Source organism: Trematomus bernacchii, unplaced genomic scaffold, assembly GCF_902827165.1.
Source record: "Trematomus bernacchii unplaced genomic scaffold, fTreBer1.1, whole genome shotgun sequence".
Classification (NCBI taxonomy): Eukaryota; Metazoa; Chordata; class Actinopteri; order Perciformes; family Nototheniidae; genus Trematomus; species Trematomus bernacchii.
The window spans coordinates 2,341,534-2,360,183 of record NW_022987821.1 but is presented as its reverse complement, the minus strand read 5'-3'; the positions used below and the strand labels follow the sequence as shown (position 1 = coordinate 2,360,183).

General features: G+C 42.4%; 2 protein-coding genes across 6 annotated transcripts in view; one reads left to right on the top strand and one right to left on the bottom strand.

The window, feature by feature from the left end:
- Positions 1–207: 207 nt before the first annotated feature.
- Positions 208–9,080, bottom strand: stk24b (serine/threonine kinase 24b (STE20 homolog, yeast)). Its single transcript, XM_034151141.1, is given in 12 exon segments — positions 208–2,201; positions 2,581–2,717; positions 2,895–2,963; positions 3,143–3,266; positions 3,411–3,556; positions 3,641–3,826; positions 4,043–4,177; positions 4,179–4,201; positions 4,455–4,563; positions 5,008–5,064; positions 5,367–5,597; positions 8,251–9,080. Coding segments are annotated over 12 exon segments (1,296 nt in total). The 5' UTR covers positions 8,293–9,080; the 3' UTR covers positions 208–2,164.
- Positions 9,081–10,005: 925 nt separating this feature from the next.
- The window catches only part of LOC117498923 (sodium-driven chloride bicarbonate exchanger-like), a 31,812-nt gene continuing 23,167 nt past the window's right edge, over positions 10,006–18,650 (top strand). The window contains exons 1-2 of one of the 5 annotated variants that reach the window (XM_034151116.1): positions 10,006–10,418; positions 11,866–11,895. In XM_034151116.1, the coding sequence (XP_034007007.1) occupies positions 10,371–10,418; positions 11,866–11,895 (78 nt within the window). In that variant the 5' untranslated portion in view covers positions 10,006–10,370. Of the gene's footprint in view, positions 10,419–11,865; positions 11,896–14,026; positions 14,274–14,665; positions 14,955–18,650 lie in introns of those variants that run through there. The other 4 variants (XM_034151111.1, XM_034151112.1, XM_034151115.1 and 1 more) reach the window with 4 other exon arrangements.

Sequence of the window (18,650 nt, the reverse complement as noted above, 5' to 3'; positions counted from 1 at the left end):
TGGCAGAGATAAATCTCATTTTATTTTAGCTCAAAATGCTCTTTAGGTTCCTCATTCAATTAAAACCCCTTTATTCTTATTGGTTGGTAATTTTGGCTTCTTCGTTGTTGTAAATGAGTTTTTACAATGATTTATTTTGCACTGTGTAGCAACATTTTTATGTAATTATTGTTCATAGGCTTTTTTAATGTAGGACATAAACAAATAAACCATTCCAACATTCATATTTATTTCCAAACACATTGTGTTTTATAATATATCGTCACTGTTTTATATATCTATGATGTTCTAATATGCTAAAGGCTCAAATCAAACACAGTTATATTCCAAATTGGATCTCATTCAGGTTTCACCAAGATCTTCAATAAAGATGCTAGCAATGTGTGTTAAATATTTTTTTGATGCAAACATTTTAAGAAAATTAGACTTTTTCAGTTAGCATTAGATCTTTATTTCTCATGTCACTTTGAAAGCTTACAAGGAGCTCACATTTAACTTGGGAATTCTCAAATGACACAAGCAAAGATTATACACAGTACTATAAACTGTCAGCTATGATAAAGGAGACCAAATGTACACATGTTGTAGTTATTTCCGTAGCATATGTTTTTCTGTAAGGTATAGATATTTTTTTGCCCATATCCGTAAAGCATTCCATATTTCCATACTTGAATCTGCAGTTATAAAAATATCAGATAATTTCTTTCAATCCCTGTGTTGACAAGTGCGCCTTGATGCAACTCCTCAACATTATTGCTGCATTAGCACAGTAGTAAATTCTGGAACTCTTAAGTAAACATATAGTAAAACATGGCTATTAGCAACTTTTTTTTCTCCTCTTTGCAGGCTTCTTTAAATACTCGACACACTTTCAAAGTGCAAAAAAACGATCTGACAAAAATAAAACAAAGGTGCAAATCATACTACAAAGGACATGGCACTTCTAGCATGGTGTGGAAGTGAGAACAGAAATAAAAAAACGAAATAAGGATGGCGCTTTTGGCTTTTCCTGTTTTACGCTTTAGTTTGGCAATGAGCGGATGTCATGTGTCTGCGATGGTCCTCGACCGTTCTTCCACTTTAAGAAAATGACAAGTCAAGGACCAATAATACTTCAGTTGATCAGCATTCAACTGCCAATCATGGTTCCCCTTGGGTCCCCTTAATACTTTTGACAGAGATCTGACTCCATTCTTGTCTTAAACAATCCAAACCGACTTAGACCTAAACATAATTACAAAGAAAAAGCTTCTGCCTCTAAACCAAAAAAGCTTAGTATCGTAGTTAGTTTGATGATTCAGCAGGTGATTGAAATGTAAGATTGGACCTCTTAGAAAGAGAACGCTGATTAATACTGAACTGAAAATCTGTGATGAAATGCCGGAACGTAGACGTGTGCATCTCAAAAAGGCAAGGCATTTTCTGTTCCTTCGGTTGGAGTAACGATTGAAATCTTTAAATATCTACTTTTTTTAAACATAATCAGTATCTACAAAATGCGCATGACCATTTTGCACACAGTGATTCATTTCCCGCATGTACAGCATGGCGACCCCCCCCTACCCCCACTCCCCCTTTCCTCCAAAAGTCCACTTAAAGCACTTTACCTGAGGTTTCATTAAGAATGCTGCAATTTGCCTTATAACAGGGAGTCTTACATACACAAACACGCTCACACGTATGCATTTAGGCACGCACACACGCAGCTTGCACACTTATAGTATCCCTGCAGGTTCATCAAGCATGCTTTCAGAGGTTCTGGGGATATGACGCCTGCATTAGGAGGGGGATTGAAGTCTTGTCTTGGATTTTTGGGGAGATTTTCGGCTCCTCGGCGAAGCAAATTCCGTGTAGACTCAGAAGTCTCCCATATACAGAGTCCCGGTTGGCTGTGTTTCTGGTGGTTACTCTGTCTTTGTCCCATCACAGCTGATTCCACGGGTTCTGCTGCCCCCCCTGAGCTTCTCCTCCCGTAAGTGTCTCTCCAGAGTTCTCCTCCGCTTTGGAGTTCAGTAATGTTTACAGGCCCCGCTCACAGAGGTCAAATGTAGTCAGCTGGTATTGAATGACCTGACCCCTGACTTTTAACCTTCTGACCCGGCTGTGGAGTTGGTGGGGGGGGGTGGGGGCCTGGGAGAGCAGGGTTAGGGCAGACAGCCAGTTACTAAGGGGAGGACGAGGATGTCCTGCTTGTTGAGAAACTGCAAGGAAAATAAAACAAGAACGGTTGATTATCTACTTTGAAAACTAAAAAAGAATCTGGATTACATGATCAGGATTCCACTGAGCCCTCGAAGGGGTTATGGGTGGGAAACAGATGGATGCAAAAATATATATACCAAGAAACATTTGCAAAAAACTCTTAGATTCCACCCAAAAACATTTGCATTTTGCAAAGGAACTCTTCGTCCTCCCATGACAGCTCTAAAGACCGACCTTCAGTAAGCGGCTCTAGCAAATCAAATTCAGCCAACGCACCACTAAATTCAGGATTAGGTAGTAAGAACATATTTCCTTCCCATCTACCCTTAGGGGCTCTGTAGGATTCTGCTTTCTGCAAAACAGGGAGCTGAATATTACCTCTGGAGCCTGTGGACCATGTGATCCACCAGAGAATCAGCGATGCCGGGGAAGGACTCCTCCGCCTGCATGATGGCCTCCCTCAGCTCGTCCAGCACCATGGGGTTCCCGTTCACCTGCTCCTGCCTCGCCTTCAGCTGGGGGAGGAGAGGTGAGGAGGCAGAGGTGGGGTTAGATTGATAAGAGCAGGGAACAATCTGTATAATTCTGATCGGAGCCACGTTCACGCACAAGAAGTGATGGCACACAATTGTTACATTTAGTCAGGAGTGTGACGGAGGCTAATTTGACAGTCTATTGGTTATCCTCCTTACCTCGGCTAATGCAGGAGAGATGACTGTGGCCAGGCTCTGTGAATAAGGCCTCTTTGGAATGTCGTTTGACTGTGAAAAGAGAGAGGCGAGAACGTGGGGGGAGGAAATTAAAGTAGTGCAACTTCACCTTAGGGGGTTTTAATCAGCTAAATAACATCACACCATGCTATCATTAGTTCTTGTGAAAGTGTTGTTGTGGTGTTAAGATAATCTGATTGGTTATGGTGCTATTTTTAGAGGCATCTCACCTGCTCTGTCGCCCCCGACTGCCCCTCCCCATTCTGCAGCTTCTTGGGGTCCTTCTCTCGGATGGTGAAGATCCAGTCGTCGCTGCCGAAGTCGTTCCCGCCCGACGCCTGGCCATCCTGCTCCCTGATTGGACAGGTATTAAAGAGGATTTAAATGGAGATGAGGGATGAAGCCATGCATGTAAAGTGCTTACAGCCCATTATAACAAACGTGGGAGGAGAGCAGCAGGGAGGATGGTTCACTTTTTAGATTTGGTGTCAGACTTACGAGTCAGAATCAGAACTGGACTCTGTGGTTCTTAACTGCTCTGCCTTCCACCTCTTGTACTTGTCCACCAGCTCCGTCAGGTAGGACGTCTTCTTGGCGTGGCGGACGATCAGCTTATGCTTCAGCAGCTCTTTGGCAGTCGGCCTCTGAGGAAAAAGAGAGAAGCAGGTGAGATGGTGCAACCTCTATGAAGACAAAAAACAGAAAAAACAGAACAGAACAGAACTCACAAAACTGGGCTCTTTGTTCAGACAGGCCTCCACAAACTCCTTGAGCGGTTTGCTGTAGTTGCCCTCCAGCGTGGGGGGGTTGTTCTTTGGGATGAGGAATAGAACCTTCATGGGGTGCAGCTCTGAGTGGGGGGGCTCACCTTTGGCTAGCTCGATGGCTGTGATGCCCAGAGACCAGATATCAGCCTGCAATGCATGGAGAGACACGTTTAAAACGTATATAAAATACATATGATATGGTCTATATTGCTTTTTAATTATTTTGACGACAGAAACAAGAAGCTTGAATTAAAAACCTCAACAATATATAAAAAAAAACATTTGGTACAGCCCATCGTCAGAAGGGTGTAAGTATTATTATTAGTACCGTTTGTCAACATGACTCATCGCTTTTGACCTTACCTTGGAGTCGTAGGCCGACTGTTTGATGACCTCGGGGGCCATCCAGAAGGGCGTGCCCACGAAGGTGTTGCGCTTGATCTGCGTGTCGGTGAGCTGCCCCGCCACTCCGAAATCCGCCAGCTTCACCTCCCCCCTGCTCGGACAGCAGCACGTTCGCGGCTGTTTGTGTGGGGGGGGGGGGGGGAAGAGGGAAGATTGGTGATGCAATTCAGAGGAAACACATCTCCTGTCAACACCATTTATTTACTAAAGAGGGAACTAATGTCAAAAGCCTTTTAGCCCGCCGCTGCAGAGTTTATCTCAACTCCCCAGTGAAAAACAAACTGTATAATGAAAGGGACGTCAATACCATTAACGTGCTACGTGATATCTGTGTGTGCTCGTTTAGTGGGCTGAAATAGCAGCACTTTACCTTTGATATCCCTGTGGATCTTCTTCTCAGAGTGAAGGTACTCCAGGCCCTTGAGGATCTCTCTGAGGATGGTGGCGATCTGCGTCTCGTCCAGAGCTCCGGGCTCCATCTTTAGAGGAGACACGCAGAGATACCATTAGGTGAGCCTCAGGGTGGATGAGTGTTAACCCTACATGCTGGCAGTTGCTGTCCTTTTTTAATTCACATTTGAAGAACTTTATATAGGTTTTCGGATATCTGCAGTCATATTTTATGCCTAAACTTTCAGCATCTGACATCCCCCCCAAAAATAAACAAATCACACAATAATTCAGGAAAGAGGAAAAGCATTTTGCACAATGTTTTATAGTAAAGGCATCGCATTTTGTGCTTCTGCTAACGTCAGAGGAAATTATTACTTTTATGAATGTAATAGGCCTTTCAATCTTCAGAGAAACCGAGCAGAAGTGCTACATCACATAGGAAACGCCAAGTATTAATGAGTAAAGAGAATCATTAAATAATCAAGTTAGATGACTGGCTGATCAATCACATGGAAACAGGAAACACTTACCAAATCTAACGCAGAGCCTCCGCCTAAATACTCCATAATGATCCATAACTTTGTGTCCTGGAGAGGAGACAGAGAAATAAGAGTGAGCTGCCATTTGTGGAGACATATTCACAGCTTATGAAGGCGGTTACTTATTGCGAAGTGTTAAGAGCCAGGTGCATTTCTAAACAAGTCATGATAACAGTTATAAGAGCGGGTGGGTGTTTGAAGTCGTACGAGGCTAATCCTTTTTTAATTTAGGATGACTCAGGGAAAAAGTGGGCAGAGGGAGAGAAATGTGTCTCATGGCATCTGCTCACTTGGAGGTTTGACTTGGAAACAGATGCAGAAATCGTAACGCATACTGTAACAAGCATCACCTTCAGGTATGAGCCGTAGTACTTGGTGACGAAGGGGCTGTCGCACTGACTCAGCACCGTGATCTCCTGCTGGATGTCTTCGATCTCGTCCTCCGCCTCCTCCAGGTCAATGTTCTTGATGGCCACCACTTTCTGCGTGCGATTGTCGATGCCTTTGAACACCTCGCCAAAGGAACCCTTGCCAATGCGCTCCAGCTTCGTGAACAGCTCCTCCGGGTCAGCTTTGGAATTCTGGTTGAGGAAAGGAAAGGCGGATAAAGATAAAAAAGAAAGGAATGTTTGAAAAGAACGGTTTAAAGGAAGCAATACTAATAAAGGAAACAGGAGCAGGGTGCCAGTCTTACAAGGATACATTAATTCACTCATTGTAACACCTTATGTTTGTGTACACAGGAAGAAATACAGGAGAATAAAAGGAAAAGTGTACCAATTGGATACCATAACCTTTATACATATTGACCTGGTTAAGGTTTATTTCTCCGATCATTAACAAACTAACATCTGAATAACACGGAGAGTATACTAATGTACTAGTTTATTTAACTAAACATGATTATATAGGTTCTGATATAATACATTCGTTTTGAAAATGTAAGCACGTGGCTTATTTTGCTCATAAGACTGTGCTGAAGATGGTGACATCATATTACTGTTACAGCCAAAATGACTGTAGGCGCATTGAGACATAATTATAACTCCTCTTGAGGTCATACGGACACAAATCAAATCCTGTTATATGAATTATAAGTGTATTAGAGTGGCCAGACCCCAAAAAGGCTTAGATGGACCTTTGAAGTGTTTATTAGTCAGGGTAAAAGCTAAAAATGTGTTCAGTGACAAATCCAAATTCCAACTTTCCTGGGGAGCGTGGACTAAAAAAAAAAGCCTACTTGAACACAGCAGGAAGTGAACTCAGATGACTTAACTCTCCAGAGGCAGTTATTTGGGAAGCGCAGGAGCAGGCGCTGACAAAAACAACTTCCTTTGTACGGCCTCTTCTGAGCAGAGAAAGGGTCAATGTGCTCTTTTGAGATAGCTAAAAATGAAACAGCTGCCTTACACAAGAGGAATCCTTATGTCACTAATGAAGATCATGCTGGCGTTATGAAAGAGATGTATTCAATAAACTAAACAGTGATTCCGCTAATGGAAAGTGTGGTAAAGATAAAGTGATGAATCATATTTTATTAAAACAATAACATGCTTGTTAGGAAACAGGATAGGGCTGCACAATATTGCAACTACGATAGATGAGGAATTTGTCATTTTTGCCTCCTTCTTCTCACCTATTATATAAGAAAATGATCATAGTCTGAATTTTTAAGACAATGTGTACCAATCTTATATAGTTTAAGTCTGTAGAATGCGATTTGTAGGCTGGGATAGCTCTGCAGGTCCACAATACTTCATTCAAAATGTATTTTTAACACATATATAAACGTACAAGTTGTGCTTCCTGCCATCGAGTATTGCACAAGTCCATATTGCGATAAGTATACAATTCTGATTCATTTTGCAGCCCTATAAAATGGCTTTTAAATGGAATAAGAGCTTTAAGTCACATTCCGATTTTTACTGCCAGATGTACAACTGACGCTCGTGGATTCACACCCTAAAAATATACTGATTGCCTTTTTCTGCGCCCTGCATCTGAAAAACAATGTTCTAAACGGACTCTTCATTTGTGCCAAAATCCCAGCAGTGTGTCTGCCTCTGATGCATCCTCCCCCAGATTCTGAGTCGGCATGCATTTCCTTCCAAAAGCAGAGAAATCTGCTAACACGCCTGCACAGGGAATATAATCTGGTGCATGAGGCACATTAGGAACCGTTATCTCCTCTAGTTATCTACCCAACACAATTATCATCCCCTATAGGCAAAATCCTAAAGATAGCAGCAGTGGCAAGAACAGGGCTCATGTGTGCATAATAGTTTATTTGTACAAAGACCCAGGGAGATCTGTCGTTTTCAAGTCAAGGCTGAAATATGGGAATTAACTGTTTAATGCGTATCGTTCTGAGGCAAAACAAATTAGACAATAACAATGACGACATTGCAGAGATGTAAATAATCGTTCTGCAAAGCAAACATCCCAGACACATTTTAGTTTCTATGATGGACCTATGTTCAGGTTGTTATTTTATACATTTTAGCATTAATTACAAGGCTGTCATGAATTTCCTCTATTTCATTCCTATTGCATCATTAATAAATAACAGCTTGGTGCATCATAATTCACTTGGGTCTACTTGTATCTTTACTTGTTTAATTAAATACTATAAATGTATATATAAATGCACGATTTTTCTTCCTAGAACATGTGTTCTGGTGTATATATGTTTTGTTTTTAGTTTTTACATTGTTAAATCATATGTGAGAGGAAAGCTTTGTTCACTGTGTGTTTAAAGATAAATGTAATATTTTAATACCATTAACTTTAAAAAGGACTGTAAATGTTTATCAACCTATGCACGTATGTTTAGTTAAAGGAGCTTGCAGTGGGTGGTTGTTTTGTGTGATCACTGACACGCCTCCATCACAGTTGTGGACTAGCATGTAATCATTACGCGTATATAAGCAGTGTGTCACTGTTTGATAGGGTTGATATGTCCTGAAAAAGGTCATGGTAACCAAAACATCTACTCTAAAGGAAAAAAAACAATAATTGAAAAGTATGTGCGGAAGTTGACTGTTTTATTCAAAATTGCAACATTATCTCGAAACATTTCGACCTCGAGTGACATTTACGAGGTGTACCTGAGATGGGCACAGTCGCACAGTTTAATGAGTGTGCATTGCTCAAACACACAGCAGGGAGTCGGTGTACATTTTGTTCTGCCAGTGACCTCAACTTCTTAATGCGGAGTTAACTCAAACATCTTACCTGCATCCCCGGCAGGTTCCCCTGGACAGGAGAGTGGGCCATGGTGATGCGGACTCGTCCGCAGGGCTGAGAGCTCCTCCTCGGCTCACTTGTGTTTACAGTACTGGCTCTGGTACCGTTCACGTTAGCACTCCTCCAGGACACCTTGTCGAACAGGCCGACTGGGAGCAGCTCAGGTACTTAAATATAGAAAGAAAAATGTCCCTCCACACACGCTGGGGTACCTTTCCTGTGTCGGAATAACCCAAATCATCCAAAACAGCTGAGCAAGCTAACAGACGTTTGCTAATGCTAAAGCTGAAGCTGCAATCCAGAAATCCGCAATGTTAGTTTGCTAACCTGCTGGGTAAGCGTTAATTTAGTTTCCCACCCAGGGAAGGTAATGCCACTATAAGAAATTTGAATTTTTCGGAAACGAACAAGTAGAAACTACTATATATTTCCAAATAAGGTAACTGACACTTTCTAAAAGCGTTTTCTCTCGCTAACGGTGTTGTCAGCTAGCTAACATGGTTAGCCCGCTAGCTAGCTAGCGAACGCAGACAAACTGACAAACGTTCCGTCCGCGAGCAGGCTCGGAGCGTGATGTGTCCGCATACCGCAGCTGACACCCACAGGACGGAGGCTTGAATGAAGCGATGTGCCTGCTTTAATCTCTGCACTAACTTGTAGATCTACAGGTCTGGCATCTGCGGCAAGGATAGCTTGCCTGTGTTTTTGTTTCCTCCCTCACTTTCGTCCCGTACTCTCGGCCATCTTGTCGGTGCTGTGACGCCTGGCTGGGCGGATCCGGATCCGGATCAACAACAACATCCTGACGCCTCTCTCCCTGGTGCTGATGCCAGATGGATGGACCCAAAAAGTTTCGAGTCAGTTATTTAAAGAGATCCATTAATAACACGCTTTGTCATGGCAGTGTACCTCAGCATCCCCCCTGAGAAAACTCCAGTTGGTTACTCATCATTTGGTCCTGAGGTCCTGAGCAAATCATATTAGGCTAATTAATAAGGAATGCTTAAAAAACATATTTCTAACGGACCCCTTGAAAGCCTGTCAGGGACATGTGCCACATCTTTTGAATCACTGCCATTGACTTACCTGTAATCGTACTACAATCCACTTTTTGTTATTAAATCCTGCATTGAAAAGGTAACTTTATTACAAAAACATCTTACATCACAGTATTTTGTAATACTGAAATTGATGTGATAGCACTGTCAAACAAAATTGACATGATACAATTGCATTGTGAGTAAATCAACCAATGCAATTAGCAATGCAGCAGTGCTTATTGATTGTTATTGACGCTTCGTGTGTTCCACCACCGGGGAGCGCTACTGTATAAAGCTCCCTGCCGCAGCATCTCTTATGTGATGTTGATGCTGCTGCCGGTGCATCATCGCGTGCTGCAGCTACACATAATAACGGGATGGCTAATGCATTACTGCTGCTGGTGCTTCTGTTGTTTGAATGATATATGATACACTATAATATGTATTTATATCAGAAGCGGGTTCAGATCATAATTATGCCTCGTGCTGTTCTAACAAAGGGCCTGTGTTGCGCAGGCTGAGACAAAATCCACATGGGTTCCTCAAATAAAGCGCACTGCCTACATGAAGAAGGCATTGCATCATGATTGTTATTGCCTTCGAAATAGTATTCATGATCAAATATATCCCATAGAAATGTTTAGATTATGATAGAATCGGGATATCCATTTCCCCATTGAGATTGAGTGATAGGTGCCCCTCCATTGACTCTGTTACAAGATATCTGGAATGTGAAGACTAGATATCAACATATGCATGTTTGTGTGGATATATCCCCACATGTAAGGAGGAATATTCCTCACAGATGAGTTCCTGAATAAAGGTATGCGCACAGCTTCTCACTTGTGCGCCTCATCTCCGCGTCCTGGCTTGAACGCGTGTAATAGGAAGCACTGCCTCCCTCCTTCATGCGTAAATTATGTAGGGCAGGACGGGAATGCTCTGCTACCTCCATTTGAGAAAACCCGGCCGGTGAATGTGAGGGGGAAAAACACCAAAAGACGAATTCAAGCAGCGTTTCGACTGAGCATCACTACCTGCCTCTTGTGAAGCCAAGGAGAGGAAAAGATGGACATCACAGACCAAGGAGCTCAAATGGAGCCGCTCTTACCCACGGTAAGACACGCTATTGTTTATGTTCATTTACATATTTGAATATACAACAAAGCTGAATGGACTGCTGTGTTCTTTCTCTTTAGAATAAGTCAGACGCTGTTAGGATGAAACTACCCTTTAATTTATGATTCATATTCAATACTTCTGTGTTAAAAATGACCCTTATTTTGAGTGGTGTCGCCTGGATATCGTGACAAACATGGATGCTGCGCATTACACATTTGACAAATTGACAGAATTAATATTTTCACCGTGTACAATTCATATTGGGCAAATATATCACTACAAACCCCTAGACCTTCACAGAAAAGGCATTACAGGTTGATACTATGTTACAAAGCAGCTACAGTTGTGCATGTGTACCCTAATGCCTGCATGGAAAGGCTCCTTTAATATATCAATATACCATGACATGGACCCAGTTTCTATTCTGTTAAAGAACCTGCTATCAAGCTATTGCTTTATGTTCTGCAGGTCTTTGATGTTACACTAAGAGAAGAGTGTTGGGTGAAAAAAAGGGACATTTATTCCTCATCAGTTGCATGTAAAATGTTCCATATTTCATTTTAGGGCTTCACTGGATTATTACGACTTATTCGTAACCTTTTTGGCTATTTGTACGCATTATGAGAGCAAAACTGAAATTCATAAAAGTAGTTATTTAACACGTATTCCTTATTTCTCCTGTAACCATAACCATCCATCCACCTAGCTACTCAATCACCCCCCACATGTTGGTGGAGTAAAGCAGGGAACAAAGAGGTTGAATGTGTGCATGTCAGTTCCAGCATGCCTCACATATAGAGCCACTGGAAGGCAGAGCCTACATCCGCGGTCAGCCTCATCTCATTAGCATGCAGGTGAGGCTGTGCTGTGGTGGAGGAAAATACCAAAGAGAGATGAAATATATCTCTTTTTGATCACAATGTTTTAAGCAGCGTTTGCTCTAGAGGCAAATCAATACTCTGCCTGTTGGTTCTATTTGTAACCGTGATATGAGGACTCCAGAGCTTACAGCGAACAGTGAAGCCTGACGGGGCTGATGTGGTGTTTGATGGGGGGGCTTTGCTGTTTCCCCTGCAGTCTCGATGCAGTGTGATTGCCTCACTAGTTGTAACTCATTGCTGCTTTCCCTGTCCCTGTGCCTACGCAGCAAGCGGATGCGTTGTCATGGTTTCACTGGGATGTGTATGGGTATGTGAGGTTTTAAGTTGAGGGACATGTCAATACAAAACACGGTTAGAAAAACTATGATATTGGCATTCTAACAGGTTCCCAAGGTCAACTATGAGAGTATGTTTGATTCACAGCAGGAAAGACTGTTGTGAATGCCTCACTGCTCATGACATATTTTATTTACTACATGAGGGTCTTGCATGGCAGTAATTTATTTGCATGCCCTTGTTTTGTCATTTGGACTTATATCTCCATGTCCTTTGACTTGCAGGAACCAAGTTCCCAAGGAAGTACAGATGTGGTGAGTACATCTCTCATTCTCTTCATATGGAATGACAAACATGACATATTGATTTGCTCAGTAATAAGAGTGATAACTCAATTCAAGTTTTGTTAAAGACTAGGTAGTGATACACTCAGAAAATCAATAGATTAACAAAATAATTGGGACATATAAAGGGCAAGGCAAGAATAAAAGCAGGTCAGGTCCCAAAGAATGAACTAGCAAGCCTGAAAAGAGTTTTTAAAAGTCCAGTGGTGAAATAGAGCCAGGATAACAGACTTACATTTGTCAGGTGACACAATTACAAGTTGAGATTTCACAACTATAATATATAGGATGATGGATGGGAAGGACACGGACACAATGACCAATCAGAGCGGACCTGGCTGTTCCAGATCGGGGGTTAAAGAGTGAGGCGCTGAAACAGAGCCTTTCAGGGAGAGGGTGAACACAGGCAAGCATGTAAACACATTCTATTGAAAACCCAAAACATATACTTGAAAATAAGCATGATATGTCTTCTTTAAAGTAACTGACTTAGACACTACTACCTAACCAAAGCCTGTCTAAGGCAGGTAAACCTAGCTCAGTCCCAAGCATTAAAAGATATAAGCATAATGAGTAGTTTTAATATTAAATTAAATATATTGATAATGTATCAGAATATTAAAATGGGTAGGAATTTGAATGCAGGAATTAACCTTGTAATGGAGTATTTGTACTTAGTTACTGGCTGTAATATGATCAAACTTGGCTGTTAATTCACGTTTCCTATCATCTATAATCTACAGTAATATTGCACAGCTGTGTCTGCTTTATATTTGTCATTAGCCTTCTTGTTTAGCAGATGTTGTGTATTTTTAGATCACAATTGTCACACATGTCACTATGCATCTGGCAGCCACGCAAGGCTGAGGACACGCTGGGTAAATAAATAACAACAGAGCGCAATTCCTTTTAAGAGCTCACAGGAAATGAGTGTAAGCAGATAATTGAGCCAGTCAAGGTGAAGAGCTTGATCCATGCATGTCATTTGTTCTGACTGAATATTGCTTATGCAACTGAGGGCTGTGAGCCAAACTGAGGACAAGAGTGGGCACAAAGTATCTGCCTGTGGCTAGACTGTGAATCCTCCATTTACCACTTTATCTTTCCTTTCTAGTACTTTTAATTTGCTACATTTTTGCGACTATGCATTTATATTTGCCACATGTTGTTGAATCACTACGAATCTACTTGATAACATGATTTTAAAATATCACGTTTGAATAAATCTGAACACAAACTCTATTCTTTGATATCAAAGGAACAGACTTTTCAAGCTTTCAGTTGATTAATCTCCTAGCTTCATAATGTGTTTATAGTGGTGGAATTTGCAATGTTTAGTACATTTAAACTGTATTAAGAACAATAACGTTTTGAAGGACACAAAGCTGCTTATTGACAAATCCATATTTATTACAGAAACCAATGATTTTTTCTTCTAATGATCCCTTTGAATCCAAGTCTAAACTATATTGTTTTCTATCAGGATCATGCTTGTTGTTGTAATAGTCATTTTGGCCAAAAGAGGCCGAAGTGTACTTCTAACTAATGTTGTAAACACACAATACAATTCTTTACGATGTTGTACCTGGTTGGACTTATAGCGGAACTGAAGCTTGGTGATTGCAACCTTGTTTGAAATCTTGTCAACAACTTTTTTAATTGGTTGCACCTAAAGCGTTTCATCGGCTCTGGAGCCCTGCTTCTTGACCTGAGTGGTCCTGGTTCTGGATTGGGTTTAGACTTGAGTGTTGTGGTCCTAATTACAGCCCTGATGTAACCTCAGTGTCTCTGCCAGGAGGTCCAGTTAGGGGCTGGTTGATTGGCCGGGTTGGAGAAGATCCTTTAGAACAGACGGAGGAAGTGTGCTGGAGTTGCCCGTTCTGCTCTTTTGAGCTTGGCGTTCTTAGATTAGTGATCTAACTGTGCAAAACTGGCAGGGAGGAAGCCTCCCCACCGCAGATAGGAGCCTTGACCGGCTGTGCTCCTTTCCTTGGTTAATTATAGCAGAGTCAGCGGGGAGGAGGGCGAGGAAGGCATGGAGCTAGGTAGAGGCAGAGAGTACAGAGCTGGGTGCGGGGAACGTAAGAGACAGATGCTAAAATGAGGAGGGAGGCAGATCACATTGTGTATATAGTGTTATTTCTCTGAACATCTTCCGCGCGTCTTCTTTGCTTCTGAAAATAAATATCCGATGACACAGAGACAGCAGTAACAGGATTTGACAGTGGTGTCAGGCGGTGCAGCAGAAGTAGTTGCTTGTTCCTCCGGATCGGTTTCTAGAACACCATGCCTCGATCACATTTTCGCTGACAATGCACTGCAGCCAGAGAGCAGCCTCTTTGCCTCAGGTAGGTTGTGCACACACACACATTAGGATGCACACACTGTATACAGTTAGCCTGCAACGCCAACTCTACTTACCTATTTTTCTACGTGAGGTGTGCAGTGACCATGGCACATGTAGATGTGAGGTGTCCTTTGGGCTGTGGGGAGCCCCTCGTACAGGATGCTGCTGTTTGACTCACTGCGACCTAAGACTTAGGTAACAGAGCTACAGAGCTTGAAGGCTCAGCAGAGCAGAACAGCATCGGTGATGTCAGAGCACTAATCTCTCTGGGGGGATTGGCGGATGGACGCTTGTCAGAAACATTTGATGCTACCCTGGATGAAAGCTGTCAGAGGCAGAGAGAAAGAGACAGAGGCAGAGCTGTGCTGAGCTCCCTGCTTTTGTTTTCATGTTATGTTCGTGGGGCTTTCGAAGGTTGCTGCCGTTTTCCAACATGGGAAGAGAGGCTAAGGAGAGCATCTGAGGAGAGGAGAGGGTTCGACTGACAGACTATCTGTGTCTGCTGTTCTCTCTGACTTTCATACACATTACAAACACACACTCTGTGTCCACAGTGGGGCTCGGGCTCTGAGCCTTAGCCTCTCGTCTTTCCATTGCCGCAAGCACAAGGGGAGTTAGCGGGCATCCTAACAGGAGTCACACCATGCTCTCAGTGGACCACAGTGCAGGATTTATTAATCAGGTAGGTTGCTTCATTTGATTTCAAAGGGTTGCAGTTGTAAGTTTGTGAGCATTTCATTGACTTTGCTGTAGCTAATATTGGAATTGGCTGCCACCACTAATTGATGGTTGAGTTTGTCAACGTTTTTGACAGAGTTGGTTGCACTTTTGTTGTGATTTTGAGATGAAACAGTAGAAACTGGAAACAGCAAATGTTAGAAAAAGCTTGCGTGTGATCTTACTGTTTTACGATCTGCCTTATTTGAATACATGTATAGTTGAAAGGCTTGCCTTCTGCTGCAGAGAGGAGCAGTTGTGCTGATGTGCATGCAAAGGTCCGGGGAGGCTGGCTGACAGATGGGACTGTCATTGTGGGGCAAGCGAGGAGCTTATACACACTGCACTGACCCTAGTGATCTCTCAGGGAGATACAGACAATCAAAACCCAAATACATGCGATTTGGTTTGGGCATGTTATCACATCGTTTTTTTCTGGTCTTTGTAATTTTAAGACATTCAGGAAGTTTCTATTACCTGCTAGTTTACAACCCAAGTCCCCCCTTGCCTTTTTTGCAGGGCGGTGATCACACTTCATATCCTCCTTCTTTCTTTCTTTACCTGTGTCCGACATGGTTAAAGAGTGATGATGTAGATGTATTCAGAGTGCTTAGCATATTCTTCCCTGTGATGCTACCGATGCTGATCCCGCTGCCATTGCCAGGGTAACCATGGCCATCTGTAGGGAGGAAAACCATGACAACAAAAGCTGCCAGCCAATCGCAGGGCTTGTACAGCAACTGATAATCCATCTTCCCTCTTAGCTAGCTACAAACTATAGAATCACTCTAGCTCTTTGGACAAGTCCAATAAAGCAGATTTACAGTAGATAGATTTACATTAAAACTCAGTCTCATGGATTTCACATGAAACGCCAACTGCTTGGCTATTTTCTGTGCGCACTGTGGAGACTGTTTGCTACATCTGATATGATGTACGAGTACACCAAACTCTGGCCCAACTTTTACATTATAGTAATGTAAGCATTCATCATCCCCGCTGTAGTGAAAGCCTCAGGAGAACGTAGAAATGAGGTCACATATCTGCTTCCCTGAGAGCGATGTGTTAATGTACACAGATCCTGGAGAGGAGCGTGTGAGAAAACATAGGTGATTTATATTGGCCAAGAAAATGGAACATAAGCTCTCAGAGAAATCTGATGTTGACGCAAAGTGGAGATCACTCGATAGATAATATGCACAGCGAGGCAAAAGTTATATAATTTCTGTCGTAATGAAAATGGACCTGGACATGTAATTTACTAAAATCAGTTTTCCCCACACCATAATCTTTAGTTTATGGATGCCATTATCAAAATGTTACGCTGTGTGAGTTTATCTTTCGTGCTGCAATACACTTACGGAGTCTCACATCACATTTTTATGTGCACAGACTTATGTCAAATCAAAGAATCAGATATTTTCTAACAGAGCTAATCATCTTTTGAATTTTCTTTGGATAGTTTTATATCCAAGCCAAAGATGTGCTCAAGACTGTGAGCCACGTAACAATATATATGAACTCAGGTAGACCCTCACTTCCTTCTTTTATATCTCAAAACTCAACTTTTTATTGCAGGCTATCTTAAAATGATCTAACCCTCAAGTCTCAACTTGATGTCGTCAGGGTTGTTCCTCTAGACTTTAATCTTCCTTTAGAGCCACAAGACACATGCGAATGCCGTGATGGTCGTTAAGTAGCCTCCAACCATTCCTAAATTCATACCAACAACATCTATCAAAGTCAGCCCCCTGTTGATTGTCACTGCAGTAGCTCCGGGCTGTACTCAGCTATGACAAGCTGAATTACACTCGCTCATGTGAACCAACTATGACTGCGCTATCACTTTGGGATAGTGCTGTAAAAGGTGAAAGCCAGAGGTCAGACGGAAAGTGGAGCACATTGCAGAGGAGATTTAGGAATGTAATTGTGCGATGTGGGGAGGTGAGTGCTGTATTTGGGGCGTTGAGTTCAAGCACACATTTCAGGTCACTTTCACTGTTGGCTGGGTTTATTTTTGGACTCTATCAGTTAAAGTTACACAACAAGATATCAGGTATGGGATTACAGAGGTTTGTCATCTTTTGTTCAATGTCAGGTCAGGAACAATACATAAATATTGAGTATCTTGTTGTGCTTATCACCCAGTATGTGCAGGGAACACTGGTGTTATTTTTTGCTTTCCCACATTAGTTGGTTATTTTCATCAGTAGTCACCAGTTGTGTTTAAAGCCAGGGCGGTGGCTGCCTGTCGATCTGGAGGACACGCAGGCTTTGTTCAGGTCAATCACTCGATCCTCCTCAGGCGCTGTGTAACAATGTGAGGCATGCAACTCATTAGAAAGAGTGGTGGGAACACGGAGCGCACGTGCAGCCTGAGGAGTGAATCAGGTGTTGAGAGGTGGTGGATGAATGGTGAAGAAATACCTCCCATGTATTGGATTTATCAAGTGCAGATTGATTGAAGGGTCTTCTAGAACGGTGCTTTTAAGTGCAATTGGTACATCCTGCGTGGATCTCGACTATGACAAATAACCTGTGGGAAATCTCTGCAAGCTGGTTTGCAAATGTGTAACTCTAGACCAAGTGCACCTGTTCTTTAGAGGGGGACACTGGGGGTACTGTTGGCTTTTGTATTTGTATTCGTTTTTCTAGTGAAATGCACTCAAGCCTTCTCAATCACGATTTATTAACTATTGTTTTATCTTTAAATGTTACTTATTTAGCTGTAGTTTTTAAATACTTTAGATCCAAATGTTCAGGGTTTAAGTTTAAAGCAACATGGTGCTCTTTGTTACTAGTCATTGCGGTCTTAGTGAAGCTTTTAAAGCAAAACCACAGCAGAAGTGTTTTATCTTATTTCAAAAGTTATCTATAGTTACTTAAAAGCAGGCCTTAATATTACAAAATCCACTTATGAGATTCGACCCTGTGTTTCATGCAAAGGAAAAACCGAAATCAAACCAAGATCTACACCGACTGTCCTGTATGTATTCTTCCCAGTGCAGGATATGACTTTGAAGCTCTGCTGCATACATCCACAGAGCAATGTGCATTGAATCAAAATCAGATGAAACTCAATGTCAAGGCTTTCAAGGTCATGATGCTCCATTTACCATTGCTGCACCAATGCTAGCACTGTGCACACATACAGTACATGAGCACACACATGCGCTGTTAACTCAGTTTGACATTAGAACATCCCCGGTCCTCGGTTTGTGTCCAGGCCTGAAACCTTTTGCTCCTCTCCCCCAGTGTGTAGCTCATCCATCCACACTGCTCTGCCCCGTCACACCACTGCCTGCACAGCCCCTGTGTGCATTAGCAGGCCTATGCATGTGTGTACAGTACATGTGCAAAGAATATGTGTAGGAATACAGAGAAATCAATAACCAGTCAAGGGAAAAGGCTTACTATGAAAAAGAATGTATGTTCACGTTATGTTAGAGTGTCTAATCATCATGCGGGTCACATGTCTACCCCTCCTCCACCTTTACCATCCTGACTCCCCTGGAGTCTCGGTCACGTGCTCTGTGCTAACGTTCCCCCGAAGCTGTCACCCGCGACCAGCGAGCCAACGCAGAAATGTCTGATTTAATTCTCTCCACCACGCAGGAGCCTCCATCACTGATCCCATGGTCGCAGAGAAGGTTTTATCGTG